At 43.9% G+C, this 16,482-nt stretch overlaps 2 protein-coding genes across 4 annotated transcripts in view; one reads left to right on the top strand and one right to left on the bottom strand.

Moving 5' to 3' along the window:
• Nucleotides 1-415: 415 nt before the first annotated feature.
• On the bottom strand, nt 416-2,816 carry LOC132003991 (histone H3.3A). Its single transcript, XM_059379999.1, has 4 exons — nt 2,677-2,816; nt 2,086-2,223; nt 1,809-1,962; nt 416-1,720 (listed from the first exon to the last, which is right to left on the bottom strand). Exons 2-4 carry the CDS (start codon nt 2,211-2,213, stop codon nt 1,592-1,594), a joined length of 411 nt encoding a protein of 136 aa, XP_059235982.1. The 5' UTR covers nt 2,214-2,223; nt 2,677-2,816; the 3' UTR covers nt 416-1,591.
• A 3,777-nt stretch (nt 2,817-6,593) lies between these two features.
• The window catches only part of UNK (unk zinc finger), a 32,786-nt gene continuing 22,897 nt past the window's right edge, over nt 6,594-16,482 (top strand). The window contains exon 1 of one of the 3 annotated variants that reach the window (XM_059380892.1): nt 6,594-6,822. In XM_059380892.1, coding sequence (XP_059236875.1) covers nt 6,719-6,822 — 104 coding nt within the window. In that variant the 5' untranslated portion in view covers nt 6,594-6,718. The remainder of the gene's footprint in view (nt 6,823-16,482) is intronic. The other 2 variants (XM_059380891.1, XM_059380893.1) reach the window with 2 other exon arrangements.

The following is a 16,482-nucleotide window of genomic DNA, read 5'->3' as shown; positions in this document are numbered from 1 at the left end:
TCTCTCCCTAAGTCCCTTGAATTTGAAACCAAACATTTTTAAAAAATGAAGCTACTTTATGAGGGCACAACTATCTTTCTATAGCTACCAGCTCCAAATACACAGAATGCTGGTCTGATGACCCGTGTGGCTCTTGCGCCCATGTCTTGCTGACATCTAGATGCTATGCATACAGTGTACCATCAAGGGTTAAGAAAACTAGCTTTATACTGAAAAAGCAGCTTAGACCAACAAGGAGTTTTAAACTTATGTTGAAATAATTTGTATTTATACAAATTATTTTTGTGTATAAATGGTTCCTTTGTCTACCGAGCAAAACCAGGTATAAACTAAGCTCAAACTTCAGGATACAAAGAATCTAGATAATGGATGTATTTAAGCTTTGTATATTCAAATGTAGGTTTTTGACACTTGGTTGAATAAACAAGTTTATTTGTAAATTTAGTCAACATACATAATTAACCTGAAGACTTCAGTAGAAGGGTAATTTTTAAAAACCACCTGGAAGGCCATCTCTATAGTGATTTTCCCAGGACCATGTATCAGATGTAACCTAATCGACACCATCTTAATTGGCAGAGGTTCAAGCTGGAGTTGTGTGCCCCTCCCCCACAGCAAGTTTACTCTAAGGATTATTATAATACAAACTCCACAAGGAAAAGAACTTCGGTATTGTTTCCTCTTGGTAGAGAAGAACTCAACCTAGTTATGAGACCAACCACAACACAAAGAAAAGCTGCACTAACTAGTTTAGATTATTAACAGATGATGCTGGTGTGAATAACTCGGTATTATAGTCTAGAGCCCTTATAAATAAAATCCCCCCATTAGTGTTTGCATTAATCAGCTAGAGGGTTAGTTAACATGTGGTAGAATGAGGACTTATGCAAGGTATAATTTGCAAAGCATTTTACTATTATGAAAACAAGTGCAGTCTAGTTAGGAGAAAACCAACTTGACTTTAAATTACACACACCTTAATGACAAGACTCCCCACCACATGTGAATGTAAAACATTTAATTTAAAAATGTTGACACTACAATATATAAAATAGCTATTATAAATGCACATAGTGTATTCTATAGCTGCCAGGTTTACTTTTTTTTTCTTTTTCCTTTTTTTTTTTTTAAGGAAACTGTAAGTTACACTGTGGTTAAGACTTGTATCTTCACCCTTGAAAAAGCCCACATTCTATCACAGTGATGTATGGTCAGACTTAACAGCCCCAATTGTTAAACACTTGGATCAAGTCATAACCAGTTTTATTGCAAAAGGACCCTGTACACATTTATCAATTCTAGTACCTTAATAGCTACCCAACAAGTCATTAACATACAGAAACATGCATCATGAGAAGCAAGAAGTATCACCCATCCCTTCTGCATATTAGCAACTTGTCACTCCTGAGCAACAGTGCTCACATCACTGAGGTCTGTGAACAGTCACTTTTCGCATTCATCCTGAGTGAAAGATGGAATGACTTAAGTACAAATGCAACATATTATAAACAATTTCTTACAAAAAAAGTCACAAATTAAACCAAAGTATTTTACAGAATTTACTACAAAACACCATAAAAACTGCCTTCACTTAAGCTCTCTCTCCCCGTATCCGGCGAGCCAACTGGATGTCTTTGGGCATGATGGTGACTCTCTTAGCGTGGATGGCACACAGATTAGTATCTTCAAATAAACCCACCAGGTACGCTTCACTGGCCTCCTGTTGAGGACAAGAGCCACACTATTAAACTCTTCGCGGAGAAGCCACGCACGAGCCCTCCGACCCTACACAGCCGCGCTCGCCTTACCTGAAGCGCGCCAATGGCGGCGCTCTGAAACCTCAGATCGGTTTTGAAATCCTGGGCGATCTCCCTCACCAACCTCTGGAAAGGCAGCTTCCGGATCAGAAGCTCGGTGGATTTCTGGTAACGACGGATCTCCCGAAGCGCCACGGTCCCGGGCCTGCAGCGAGCAGGGGAGTGTAAGCGGACACCCGGGACGGACAGAGCGCGGCGCCAGCCCCAGGACGCGCTCCCGCACGGGCCGCGCGCCGCCCCGTCATTGTCTGCCTGCCGCCTCGCCTACCTGTAGCGATGAGGTTTTTTCACCCCACCGGTAGAAGGGGCGCTTTTCCGGGCGGCTTTAGTGGCCAGCTGTTTGCGGGGCGCTTTCCCACCCGTGGATTTACGGGCAGTCTGCTTGGTTCGGGCCATTTTCTTTTACCTAAGGAAGACATCCGTGATTCCGGGGCCCCGGCGCTCGTCCCCCTGGGGGGTCACGGGGGGACGGGCTCGGCGCCCCTGCCCTCCCGCCTCTTCACCGCGGCAGATGGCCCGGGGCCGCCGCCTCCTCCCCCTCCCCTAATGACTCAGGCTGCGAGGAGCGGCAGCAGCCTCCCCCGGGAGGGGGGGTGCGGGGAGGAGTCACTTCCCCTCCTCGACGGGCGGAGGCCCCGCTTGCCCGGAACCCGGCGTCAGGACCTCTGAATCACCACCGGGCAAAGAGGCGGAGACGCGGTTCCGGAACGAAGCCCCAAGGGAAAACCTCCCGGACCCACACCCGACGCCGGCAGCCCGAGCAGCCCGCACCAGCCAGCGCTCCGCTCCCAACGGCTGAGGCCCGCGGCATTAACGGCCGACGGGGCCTCGAACCACGAACAAACCCCCCAACGCTTACCCAATGCCGAAGTCTTAGATCGCTTCTTCGACCGCCGCGCTGCTCCTGCTGCCCAGTAAAGAGCCGCAGTCGCCGAGCAAGGAAAAAGAAGACCCTTCAACGACCGACCAAACCGCTCTGTGCTCCAAACCCCCCCTTTGCCTCCGCTTTTATACCCACGCTTCACGCTGCGTCCCTGCGTCATAGGGGCCTCATTTGCATACACCAACGACTTTTTCTATTGGCGGGAGCTTTCGCCGACGCGCTGACATCCCCGACACAAAGGCCGTGCTTCGGCCCCGCTCCCGGATTGGTGGGCATCTAGGCCGCTGATTGGCTGTTAAAGTGGCCTAATGATTGGATGAATGCAAAGAGGAATGGACGAATCAGAGGTTAGCACGAAGCGGCTCTTCTGATTGGATAAAATGAAGCTATGTTTGGATCCTTCCCTTGGTTCCAAAGCTCTACAATAGAAAGTCAATGCAAATGAATTGCATTGGTCTGTATGAGGACTTCAGGGTCCGGATGGTTAGGAATCCAACCAAATTCGCATCTCGCCAATAAAATGCAGGAGGAGAGATTACTTCAGGGAAATTCTTATAAATGTTTTCCAATGTAAAATAAAATGTGTTCCTGTGACTATTTACTTTCCCATATTGATAGTTACGTACATAGAGTAAAAGAATTAGAATTCAGCAAATCATGTTGTGCCACCAAGTATTTCATGTATCACGCATATACATTTTAAGCAAAAAGCAGTTCTTTTGTTGGTGGTGTAGATAGGGGTAAATAATAGACAAAAAAATATGTCAGTGTATGGTTTTATAAGAACTGTTTTGTACATTCTTAGGCTATCACAAAATATTTTGTGATTTCAATAGCTTAAGGAAGTAGCCTTCTAAGCAACATTTTTTTGAATTATGTCATTCAACTGAATGAAATGACTGCAGACAAAATTGACATAGTCCTAGTACAACATTTACATGTCCATTCTAAATGTACATGTCCTTCTAAACAGAAGAAAATGAAATTAACACGTGCCCTTGTATTTAATGGTACATTGGCATAACTTCTAAGAAACACGACAAATGTATAAAAATGGTAATCCCTACTTTTGCCTAAATAAATGTCTTTGATAGATTGTAATGTTCAGTTCTCCTGATGATACAGGTATATAGAATACCAAAGCAGGGTAAAGTTTGAGACCAGCCAAACAAAACTCAGAAAATGGAAGTAGAGTTTTGTGCATTTTATTCCATAGTTCCCACTCTGGGTTTACTGAATTTTTTCCCCCTGAATACTTTAAATCATCCAAATTCCGTTTACATGTGGATTTCAACTCAAATAATTATTGTACATAAACACAAATACCTCAAAAATTTACTTGTGACATCAAAGGTCTGCTCTCAGTATCAGCAGCAGGGGTGGGGGGTGGGAGAATGCTGTATATGAAGAAGCTGCTATGGTAAAAATATCTTTCACCCAATCTCTGGTACCAAATTCCTCTCATTTCTGCCCTCTCAATCTTAACAGGTACAATTTGTATTTAAATATCACCTATGTAAACTTTTATGCAATAATTTGGTGAACTTTAATTTCTGCCTTCGGCACAAAGTTTACAGTAGGGGAGGAATTAAGTTTTCTGTTTCATTCATGTAATGCTGAGAAACCAAGATGGAGGCTCTTGCCCTGTCCTCAGAACCTGAGGAAGCTAAGAATCAGGGCACTAGTTAGATCCCACACAAAAGGCTCTCAAATGTTCTGGGATGTAACCAGAAAAATACCCTGTTAACATTTTTTGACTGCCCAAATGGCCTGGAGAGGGAATTGGTTCCTAAATTAACAACCCGTTCGTGTTCCATGGATTTTCTAAAAGATCCAGAATCCTGTCTGTCCCAAGCCTCCAGAGGACAGAAACTCCAGTTTTGTTTTCTTTCTTGTAGCTTGGCTGATTACTAGAGGAGAACTAATTGCTCCAGCAAAAACTAGGTAAAGATTCACATTCATCCACTTAAAGGACCATTAGTGGGAATAGTTTGTCCTTACTCGGCTGTCATACAGCTTTTTCTTTTTCCTAAGTTAGCACAGGAGAGGAAAAGCAACACAGGAAATGGGAAAGAACTAAAAATGTTTATACAATCAAAACAATGTGGAATGTGATGCAGCATGTAGGCTACTATCCTAGTTCCTGTTCTGGCATGGGCTTGCTGAGTAACTCTGTGCAAGTTACTTCTCTGAGTTTTGGTTTCCTCTTTTGTAAGTTAAACAGTTTGGATGATATCATCTCCCAATTTTACCAGTCCACACTCATTTTGAAGCTTATGGTATACAGCTTACTTAAAGCCTAGTGCTGTGAACTCTATTTCTTCATTCACATCGCGCTTAGGTATTTTGGGGATAACATACAAGTCAATTACTTGGATTTAATAACAGCGTTAAAACAATACACTACAACTTTTATTTGTCCTTTTGGAATTTTTCATCTTCACACGCCCCTAGTGGTTAAACAATTGATTTGGCCTGTTTAGGAAATACCAGTTTCTCAACTTTGTGGGCTGACAGTTTGGCTTCTGATGTGAGGTTACTGGGGACTAAATAAAATAAGTGTCATTCTCAAACATTAACAGTTTTCCATTCACTCCACCCTCCCGCATCCCTAAGGTTAATTGGGAACATTTCTCTTTAACGTGACAATCACTAGACTAGTTAACCTATCTAATCAAATATAAATCAGTCTTAAACACATGGGATTTAAATAGATTCATTATGGAAAGCAAAGTTAAATGACAAGCGTCAATATTTTATCTATGAAGAACTTCATAAGGGGGGGGGGCGCCTGGGTGGTTCAGTGTGTTAAAGCCTCAACCTTTGGCTCAGGTCATGATCCCAGGGTCCTGGGATGGAGCCCCCCATCTGGCTCTCTGCTCGGCAGGGAGCCTGCTTTCCTTCCTCTCTGCCTGCCTCTCTGCCTACTTGTGGTCTCTGTCAAATAAATAAAATCTTAAAAAAAAAAAAAACCTTCATAAAGGTGGAATTGGCTGATTTGACAAAAGCCACACAGTGAAGAACTTCGCCCGACGAGTGGGAATGGGGCTCGGAAAACCCAGAAAAGCTGACTTCCGGAGCAGGAAACTGCAGTGGGTCATCAACCGCACCCCCGACTCAACCCCAGGCTCGGCCTCTGGACACTAGGTGACGCTTCTCAACACCCCTGCAACTTGCTAGTGTACCTGAGACTGTTCTAGACGGAGATTAAATTCGTCCTTGGCCCCTAACGCACTGGAAACAAGTCGGTCAGGCCAGGCGTCGAGCAGGGGAGCGACCCAAGCCGTGGAGTTCCAGGTTTCAGGGTTGGTAAAGGTTTACGCGCGTCTCAGCAAAGGCGCGGGAACGGAGTACTGCGTCGTGCAGCTCTACTTTAGCAAAGATTTCTCAGGCTGACTTCTGGTAGGCAGACTTTCCTTCATGCCTCCCCCGTTAGCCTGGTCGCAGGCATGAAGAGGATGTTGGCGGACTGCAGGTGCCTGCAGCACAAAGGCCCAGAGCTAAGGACGGACAATACAGATTCTGAAGCACGGCTGGGGCCGGCATCAGCATTGAACCTAAGACCTTGTAAGTCTGGTGGCGAGATAATTATTACACTGTTGGTGGTGAAACTACACTTGGATTGTTTCACAGAGGTCGTCAGGGCCTCTCTAGCTGCGGGCCCTTTCCACTCCAGAGGCTCCAGTTTCAAGGAAAGCTCTCCTACGACACTGGAAACGCACTCTTAAGAAGCAGGGACGCAGCAGGACTGCAATCCCCACAAGCCGTGGCGGGCCCTGAGCATCCGGGACACCGTCCGCAAGGATCCCTGGGTATTGTGGTCCATTCCTTTGGCAGCAACCCTCTGCCGACGGTAAAATTCCAGCCGAACGGAGGACCACAACTCCCAGCAACCCTTGCTGCCGTGCGGGGGGTCTTCACGTTCTCGTGGCGCGGCGCAGGCGCACTGGGTCCTCGGCGCGGACCGCGCAGACTGAATAATAAAAGGGGAGCGGCGAAGAGGCAGGAAGACAGGACCATGTCGAAGGGCCCCGGGCCCGGCGGCTCCGCAGCTTCCTCGGCGCCCCCGGCCGCTACCGCTCAGGTGCTGCAGGCACAGCCCGAGAAACCGCAGCACTACACGTACGTAGAGCCCCCCCCCGCCGCGCGCGCACGCCTGACGTCAGCGGCCAGCGTGAGTCACGCGCGCAGGGAGAGCGCGAGGCGGCCTCTCCCTCCCCCCCCTTCCTCCTCCGGCCCGGCCCAGACCGGTTCCAACCTGCTGGGGCCGGTCCCAACTGCCTCCAACTGCTACCAACCCCTGGTCGGGCCGTGGGGCGGGAAAGCCGGGCCCCGCCGCTGAGTGGGGAAGGCGGGAGTGCGGGGTGCGGAGAGCGCACGTCTCAGGCCGGGCCTGTGAGGCCTAACTGTTCCTCAGACCGTAAAACCACAGTATCAGGCCCTTGGGGGGCGATCAGAAGCCCAGCCCAGAACCAGGATGAGCGCCCCGGGGGCCGGCCCTGCCGCCGCTGCGAATGACGGATGGCGCGAGGTTCTGTCAGGCGCCCCGCGTTCCGTGCCCGGGAGGCCTTTTGTGTCCCCGAAGCCCGTATGTTGTCTGTGGAGGCCCCTCTTGCTGGGAACTCGCAGGGACAGCCGACCCGGCCTGAGTCGGGGACCCCGAGGGCGATGGGGTCCGAGCGCGTCTTCAGGCCCAAGCGAAGTGCGGTAGCAGAGGGAACCCCGACGCTCGCCCCGCAGGAGTCCAGTAGATGGAAAACCCGCTCCCTGGGCATCTGCCTGTGTCTGAGGGGAGGTCCCTGCCTCCTCGTGTCCTTCCAGGCACGTTAAAGGACCGCCTAGTGCGAGGTGCCTCGGGAGAAAGCAAGCTGCAGAGGCGGGCCCTCCTGTTCAGCAAAATGTTGGTTTCCAGCCCCCCGTCCCCCGCCTCCAATGCTCCTTGCGCGCCTCGCCTCCGCTTGGCGCTCCCAGGTGCTGTGCGTGTTTAGAAGGACCCCCAGGTGGACCTGAGGCTGGCAGCCCTGGAGAGCCACCCAGTACTGCCCCCCGGTGAGCCGGGAGCAGAGGGAACTAAACGAGACAGGAGGAGCTCCTGTGTGTCACTCACCGGAGTAAGCCCCGTTAGGAAGCTGTTCTGGGATTGGGGGACATGGGTTTTAGGAAGCATATTGGTTTCTTTGTGAGGTTCCCTGCTATTGGTTGAAAGAAGTTGAAGCTCTGTCTTTTCTTGGCTACAGTCGGACTCGTGTTAACTGTTACTTTTCTACTGTGGCCATTGCTTTGCGGGTCCTTCCTCCCTGGAGTTGTTTCTGCTGTCCTTCCATCGGTTTTGGTGAAATGATCTTACCTTAGAGACTTCTGATCGGTTGAGTGGTTTGGTCAAGCCACAGTATGGTTTTGATTTGAAAATCTGCAGACTTCCCATGATTGGAACTTCTTCATAAAGTGGTTGCTCGCATCATATTTTTCAGTAACCTACAATACTTGGGGTTATGTTTCAGCAACCTCTGTACGTTGTGTCATTGAGTAGACTGGAATCTGTATTAGGGTTTTCTTACCATTTGGAATTGACAGATGAAACAAGTCAACATCTGTGTAAATGTTAATAACTGATTTTTTGTTCTGTTGATGCTTATTTGTTTAAAATCTCTTTCCATTGCTTATGGGGTAAGTGCAGAGTAATCACTCTGGACTCTCAAGGTGGCTTAGAAATCAACAGAAAGCCCAAGTTTAACTGGGTGATTGGAGGTTGTGGGTGTTCCCATCTTTTTATTTCCTGTTAAGTCTTCATTTGCATATATGTTTGCATTTTTATTTCCGAAAATCAGAGGTAGACATCTTTTGTCTTCCTTGGTAGATTTATGGGCTTTCAAAAGCTTTGATGATTTGGAAAACTTCATTTCCTTGTCATCTGAGGTCTTAGGAGCACAGGGAGTTTGAGGATACAGATGTCGGCACCTGTACACATACTGGCACTGATTTTCTTTTCTTTTTTCTTTCTCTCTTTTTTTTTTTTTTTTTTTTTTAAAGGTGAGCCCATTTGTTACCCTTAGAGGTTAGACCACAGGAATATTTTTGTTTTTCTTTTAATATTTAAGATTTTGAGCTGGCCAGTATTTTTTAAATTCTCACTTGCAACATGAATTTCCAGAATTTGTACCAGTCGAATATGGCCTTCTATATTGCATAGATCCCTTTATGGAATAGAGATATAAACCCTTTGTGTGTGTGTGTGTGTGTGTTTGTTTTGTTTTGTATGTTTGTATTTTTTTACCGGTTAATTTCTTTTTTAACTTTTTAAAACTTACTTGTACATAAATTACACTAACTTTGTGTGTTTTATATGCCTGATATTATTTGAGATAACGTGCTATGCAACCATCTTTGCACTAATCCAGAAGAACCTCTTTTTTTTTTTTTTTTTAAAGATTTTATTTATTTATTTGACAGAGAGAGATCACAAGCAGGCAGAGAGGCAGGCAGAGAGAGAGGAAGGGAAGCAGGCCCCCTGCTGAGCAGAGAGCCTGATGTGGGACTCGACCCCAGGACCCTGAGATCATGACCTGAGCTGAAGGTAGTGGCTTAACCCACTGAGCCACCCAGGCGCCCCCAGAAGAACCTCTTAAAACTGAGTGCCACTCGAAGCACCTGGCTGGCTCAGTCAGAGCATGTGACTCTTGATCTTGAGGTTGTAAGTTCGAGCCCCGCACTGGGTGTAGAGATTACTTAAAAAATAAATAAACTTCAAAAAAAAGTTTAAAAATTGAGTGCCACTCATCATAATGGCAGACAGTCTTGGTAAACTTGGTTGAATCTACCAAAAATAAATGTTGCCTTTCCATAGGCAGTATTCCATAGACATTGCCTTGCCTTCTTGCCCCACAGATAAAATCCTAGAATTTGAGCTCTTTTTCCTAAACCAAGAGGAGTATTCATAACATAGTTTGAAAGATAGTTTTGTTGGTATATTCCCCCTAAACTCATGAATAATCTTGCTTTAAGAAAAACTTTGAAATAATCCTTTTAGCCAGTTGGTATAGTCGGCACTTGTGCTAGACCAGAGGAATTCGACCCTTTAGAAAATGGCTGTTAGAATTTCCTCTTACTCAGCTCCAACTGTCCGATAGCAGGCAGTCAGATGATAATGTGCACGTATCAGTCCTCTTCCAGTACAAGAACCACCTGACGTCTTGCTAGGTAATTTGTCCTTTTATTTGATGAAGACTGAATTTGATCCATCTGTTTTCAGAACAGGTCCATCTTGTATATTATATTTGAAGAGTTTTATTAAAGCGGTTTTATGAATGGGAAATTTTGGAGCAATTGCATTCCAAAATCTATCTACGAATTTAGCTAACTTTGGATTTTTTACTGGATAACAGTTATATTATTTTAAGTGTATAGTTGAAAGGTCACCCAAAAAAACATGCCCTCCAACATATTCAGGTTTCTGCCTCATTATTTTGATCCTATAACAGGATGTAAGCCTTAAAGACATTAGATCATCTTTGGATTCCTTTGCTTGCAGTTGATTCCCAAACTTATTAATGCCCTTGAGGTAAAGGAAAAATGTAATTCTAGTTTCGTGAAGGTTTTTTTTGGACTTTTTCTGGCCACTGGGTGATTTCTTATAGGTAGAGGATAAATGCTTTATAGCGTCTTCTAGCCAAGTTTTTTTTTTTTTTTTTTAAACTTAGAGACTGTTCCTGAGCATCTTTAAACAGGGTTAATGTGGCAGTACTTCCATAGATAACTATTTTGAGGCAAATTTGTTAATTTATACATCATATATTTTTATTTTTATTTTTTTAATTTAATTTATACATCATATAAATGTTCCGAATTTTACTTGATTGCATCAGACTGTGTTTTGGAAAACCCAGGAAATGAATACATATTTAAATCATTATTGCAAATTGCAATAAAATTGTAAATACATTACTAGAGTACAACTTGTTGCACAACAGAAGTCACTGGAAGTGTTGCTAGGCAACCTCAGCAAGCATGAGTTCAGTTACCAATAAATGTTTCTGGATCTTGTTTACTTGTTTATCAAGTAGAACTAATTTCTTACGGGACAAAAATTAAGAGCTCGTTGTGATCTTCACTCAGGCCCACAGAATCCCCATTAATAATTAAGTGCCCATGCTAAGGGTAGAGTCAAGTGTAGCACCTAGTTGATATTTGCTGTGAAAGTAATGATTAAAATGAAGATTTGCTTAATGGTTAAGTTTTTTTGTTTTAATCCAGCTATGTTAGATACTAAAGAAGGCTTCCCCACAATCCATTTGCATCTGCTTTGACTGGTGGTTTCTATCAACCTACAAAGACTGACTTATTGGTGAGGGCAGCTGGACAACTCTGAGAGCAACTTAGAGAAATCCATCTTGGGCACACTCTATAAAGGAGCTCCTTCTCTGGAAATAGCACCCCAGATAAGTGCACAAAAGCAAGACACCCTCGTGGACCTACTTCCTCCCGCTTTCAACACCCTGATGCCTGAAGGTGAGGTCTCCTTCCTGTGTGTCTTAGAAGCCGTGAGCTCATTTAGGTAATGAGACCCTGCAGCAGCCCGAGCACCACATACCGCAGGCTTTCCCGCCAGACCTTTGCCTAAAGGTTATTTTTCTCATAGGAGAAGCTCTAGGTCACAAGTATGCTAAAAGTAAGGTTGCATTTAAAGCTGCATTACTTTAAATACTGGACTGGTATAGGGATTATTTTCCCAAATGGGGCAGAATTTATTTAATGATTAAGTTTTCCGTTTTGTCGTTGTTACTGTTTTTAATCCAGCTATGCTTGGTACTAAAGGAGGTTTCCTACATTTGCATCTTCTGTAGTTTGAAATCGCAACTATGGACAGTTATGGCTAATCCTAGTACATTGTCTTCCCTTCTTTTAACATCTTGGATGAATTTGGGGCACACTAATGTGTTAAGTGAAGATGGATGTTGAATGTAAGTTTCTCTGCCATTCTTAGCCAATATATAAACATTACATTAGTGTAATTGCTAAAAATGCCAAGAATTTCGGTTCAGTATCCTTCTGGACAATGTAGCTTTCTTGTTTTCTTACCATAGAGATACTGTGTAGATTCACACCAGCCAGCCATCTTTAAATACCTGCATGGGCCACAGAGAGATCTGCGGAGAAAGTGTGGGTAAAATCAGTACATATGATAATAGGTATGGGGTTCATTTGGGGGGTGATGGAATGTTCTGGAATTAGATAGTGATAGTAATGCTACAACATGGTGAATATCCTAAGAAGCACTGAGACGTACACTTTAAAATTGTGAAATTTTTATGTTGTGTCAGTTATATCTCAGTTATTGTTTTAAAAAGTATTTTTAAAAAAAATCAGCACGTGAGAGTCTGTCAGGCTCATGTGGCCTGTCAGGGCTTGGCAGCATGGTTTGGTGTGGAGAGCCTACAGTTTATGAGAACCTCCTTGGTGCCCCTTTTCCAGCCTTCTCAATAGCTCAGTCCTTTTATATCCATTCTAGGTGAATGACCCGTGTTCTGGGTCCGAGGAGATCCTTTGAGATAAGAAGTGCATATTCAGCAAGTTTGAGACTCCTGGATGTTGGTGGTTGTACTTCACTTTGTCTCTGAATTGATAGCCGTTGTAAGGAACAAGCACGTTGTCCCCACTGCCTGTGTAAAAACGAACTGAGCTTCCTAGAGTGGGTGGGAGATAGAAAGTTGTTCTTGCTGAAATGTGATGAATTTCACTCTCAGGTAGTTTATGGTGTTTTAATGTTCACATTGACATTTCTTTAAGGACGAGCCACATGTTTTAGGCATTTTAAATTCTATCAGTGGCTATATTTTAGTTCTAATAATCACAAATTTTTTATTATTTCTTTATACAATCCCTCAACTTTCACCCCTTTTTTCTTTGCCAGTGTGTAGAATTTGACAGCAGTATCAAGAGCTGATGAGGAAGAGAAGATGGAAAGGAGTCTAGCGACTTAAAAATCTCATAGCATTCTCTGTGAGGTGACCTTTTTCCTGCTGGGGCTCAACTTATTTAGGAGATAAAGAAGATACTCAGGCCTGTGATAGTATCAACATGTCCTATCTGAGCTTATTTGAAATGTTTCATCCCTTTCCTTATTCTTTATATTACAATTTACTTTTTGTGTTCCTAAGTCGACTCATTTGTTTCCTACTAGTATTTGAAACACCATGTGGCCAACATGAGTCCTAACAAATTGACTGCTGATGAGGAGGGGAAAGGCCCATGTGCCCACCTTCCGGTGAGATTTTGGCCTTGTCACAGAACTACCCCCATGGAGGAGATGTAGCTATGCTTAGCAAAGAAGAGGTTGAGAAAATCTTTTGGCCTGGTGTTTTATGATGTAAAAGTTTCAAATAGTAGTTTTTATATGTAAGTTTTTATTAATAATGGTAAGAATATTGCTATGTCTTTTTGATGTAACTTTTACTGCTTAGAGGTGCCAAGTATTTGGTAGCCCACCACATTAGGATTTGTGTAAATCAGTCTATCCAAATATAAAGTAGAAGCCCATGCTTGTATTTTCTTACTTTAAAAAAATCCAAAATTTAAATTTTATGATTGAACTAAAGAGTACTTTATAATGAATATATAAAATGAATATTAAATTTCCAGGAGAGTATGTTAAAGTTAACATTTTTGTTTTTTATTTTTAGTAACTTATTTCATGGTTATTGTAATTATGGCCTGTTAAAAACTCCCTTACAGGGGCCCCTGGGTGGCTCAGTGGGTTAAAACCTCTGCCTTCGGCTCAGGTCATGGTCCCAGGGTCCTGGGATCAAGCTCTGCATCAGACTCTTTGCTGAGGAGGGAGCCTGCTTCCCCCTCTCTCTCTGCCCACTTGTGATCTCTGTCAAATAAATAAAAATCTTTAAAAACAAAAAATCCCTAACATATTTTGAACAGCTTCTAGAGAATCACTTATGCTTATCTGCCCTTACTGTTGTTTTTCTTTGTAGCTCAATTGAGAAAAGCGTAATTAACAGTGCAGTGTTTAAGAGTACTGACTGCAGGGCCAGACTGATTGGGTTTGAAGCCTAGCTCTGCCACTTACTAGCTGTGGGACCTTAGGCAAGTGACTTTCCTCTTTGTATGTCATTTTCCTGAGGATACTAATGGTACCTACCTCATGGAGTTGTTACAAGGTCTAAGTGAGTTAATATATGTGAAGTGCTTAAAAGAGCACATGGCATTTAGCACAGTGTATCATTCTTACAAATATTTGAACAAGACCCAAGTTACTGCTTTCAGTTTCATTGCTACCTCCTTCAACAGCCTTAACCAAATGCTGCTTTAGCTACATCTACTCCGAAGTGGATTCATCAGTTCCTAGGGTACATGTGGGTCAGTGTTGTCTTAACCACTGAGCCACCCAGGTGCCCCTGAGCCACCCAGGTGCCCCAGGGTCAGTGTTGTCTTAAGAGAACATATTCCTCCCCTCTGTGTCCATTCAAATTTCACTCCAGGTGCCCTTCTTCCAGTAGCCTCTGTCCGCTGCTTGTATTCTACATGATGGACTGGTGTTCCGAACGAAACAGATCTGCTCTTACAGGGCCAAAGACTTTGTTTTACAGAAAACAGTGTACAAAATAACACAGCAATTCAAATGTATATACTCACACATTCATCAAATTGGGGGTTTTTCAGGCCAGGAAGACTGAATTAAGTCAAGGTATTATTATTATTTTTTTTCTTTTAAAGATTTTATTTATTTGACAGACAGAGATCACAAGTAGGCAGAGAGACAGGCAGAGAGAGAGGAGGAAGCAGGCTCCCTGCTTAGCAGAGAACCCGATGTGGGGCTCGATCCCAGGACCCTGGGATCATGACCTGAGCCGAAGGCAGAGGCTTTAACCCACTGAGCCACCCAGGCGCCCCAAGTCAAGGTATTATTTAGGGAAGAATGAACCAGGGTTTTCAGTACTCCTCACATACATTCTCCAGAATCAGTGATATGAGTGAACCTTCTGTGAATTTTCTCTCCTCAGTTTTATCAGTTCCAAAATCTTTGGGTCAAGGGCACAGTCCTAGGAAGAAGGAAGTAGGGACATGGAGGACTGACTGCCAGCACTGTATCATTCAGGCCATTCATCATTCAGTTCTCCAGGCCAGCTCACAGGTGTCAGACCTTTCCCAGTGAAGAGTGGGGGCTGCAGTCATTTTCCCATGAACAGCGCCCCCATGTGAAAGCCTTTGCTTTTGTAAGTGCCTGTAGCACTTAAACTTGAGGTTCCTGTTTATGTTTCTGTGTGTTAGGATAGTTCCGTTGTATCCAGGAGGTACACACTGGCTCTGAGGTCCTACTATATGAACTCTGGCTAAAAGTCAGTTACAGAATCAAAGCCTACCTTAAATGTTCAGACATACTCAGATTCATTAGACGCTGACTTTATTTGCAGTACTATCTGAGCTTGCTTTTCTGCCAGAGAGAATGTTTTAAACCAGGAGCACCTGAGATTTGGAAACCAAATCTCTATAGCCCTATAGTGCTTTTTCGGAATTGTCCAAATATTTGCCAATTAAATTTTAGCTTTATTTAGTCTTTTTTAAAAAATTTTTTAAAGGTTTTATTTATTTGACAGAGATCACAAGTAGGCAGAGAGGCAGGCAGCGGCGGGGCGGGTAGGGGGAGAAGCAGGCTCCCCACCAAGCAAAGAGTCCGATGCGGGGCTCGATCCCAGAACCCTGGGATCATGGCCTGAGCCTAAGGCAGACACTCAACCCATTATATATATATATATATATATATATATATATATATATATATATATATATATAATATATACACACACATATATATAAGTATATATATGTATAAGTATATATATATATAAGTACATATATATATATAAGTACATATATATCATGATCTGAGCCAAAGGCAGACGCTTAACGACTGAGCCACCCAGGTGCCGCAATATTGTGAATTTCTTAACGAACAAAAAGGTTTTAATTCTATAAGTTATTAATCATAATTCAATAAAGAAAAGTCAAGATAACTTCTAATGTCAGTAATACTGGATGTATTTTCCCTTCTAGGTCCCCTCTCCCCCAGTTATAGTCTGGTGACATACTTCCATAATTTTTCTTGATAAATCTTTGGTTTGTACCCAGTTTTTGCCAAATAGTCGTCATAATACCCCTTAGTTTTGGGAGGAAAAAGAAAAAGGAATTTAATATATCTCTAGTGATCACACATTCCCAGGAATTACAGAACAATCCTGGTTACTTTTCTATTCTGCATGTGAGTCTGATCTCAAAATTAGCATTCAGGGTGAGGAACAAGGCTGTGCAGACATTGTGGGGAAGGTAGCTGGAGAGGTTACTGGTTTATAAGTCTCCAGGAGAAGCACGTAAATCAGAGATCGGAATTGCTTCTGTTTGGTGGGTTAGTGTACAGCTGCTGTGGACCAGGCTTGTACCACTTGCGAAGCTCTAACTTCTCTTGAATATCTGCTGTGGGCCAGCTCTTGCAGAGGTGCAGAAATGATGGACATGGTGACATACAAAGCAGTTGAAATCAACTGTTCTAGGGGCTCTCTGGGCTGTAGTCATACCTTGTAGTGGAAACCTGGAAGGAGCGTGACTAACTCCAGTGGGCTGTGTCAGGGAACCCTTATATGGAGAGGAAGCCACAGGGGGATCCAAACCCCAGGAGCGATATGATCAGAAGTGTAGGGATGTGAAGGGAAGGCTATGGCCTGTTGGGGAACACCAACTCCAGAGCAGAAGTCGGCAGACTACAGCTCGTAATGCCGAATG

Source organism: Mustela nigripes, chromosome 16 (assembly GCF_022355385.1).
Source record: "Mustela nigripes isolate SB6536 chromosome 16, MUSNIG.SB6536, whole genome shotgun sequence".
NCBI lineage: Eukaryota > Metazoa > Chordata > Mammalia > Carnivora > Mustelidae > Mustela > Mustela nigripes.
This window is presented reverse-complemented; position numbering and strand designations above follow the sequence as displayed.

Excerpts from the sequence above, each read along its gene's own strand:
- LOC132003991 (XM_059379999.1), bottom strand. The coding sequence starts at position 2,213 with ATGGCCCGAACCAAGCAGACTGCCCGTAAATCCACGGGTGGGAAAGCG. Across the intron at positions 1,963-2,085 it reads AAAAAACCTCATCGCTACAG|GCCCGGGACCGTGGCGCTTC; the intron begins GTAGGCGAGGCG and ends TGCTCGCTGCAG. Across the intron at positions 1,721-1,808 it reads CCGCCATTGGCGCGCTTCAG|GAGGCCAGTGAAGCGTACCT; the intron begins GTAAGGCGAGCG and ends TGTCCTCAACAG.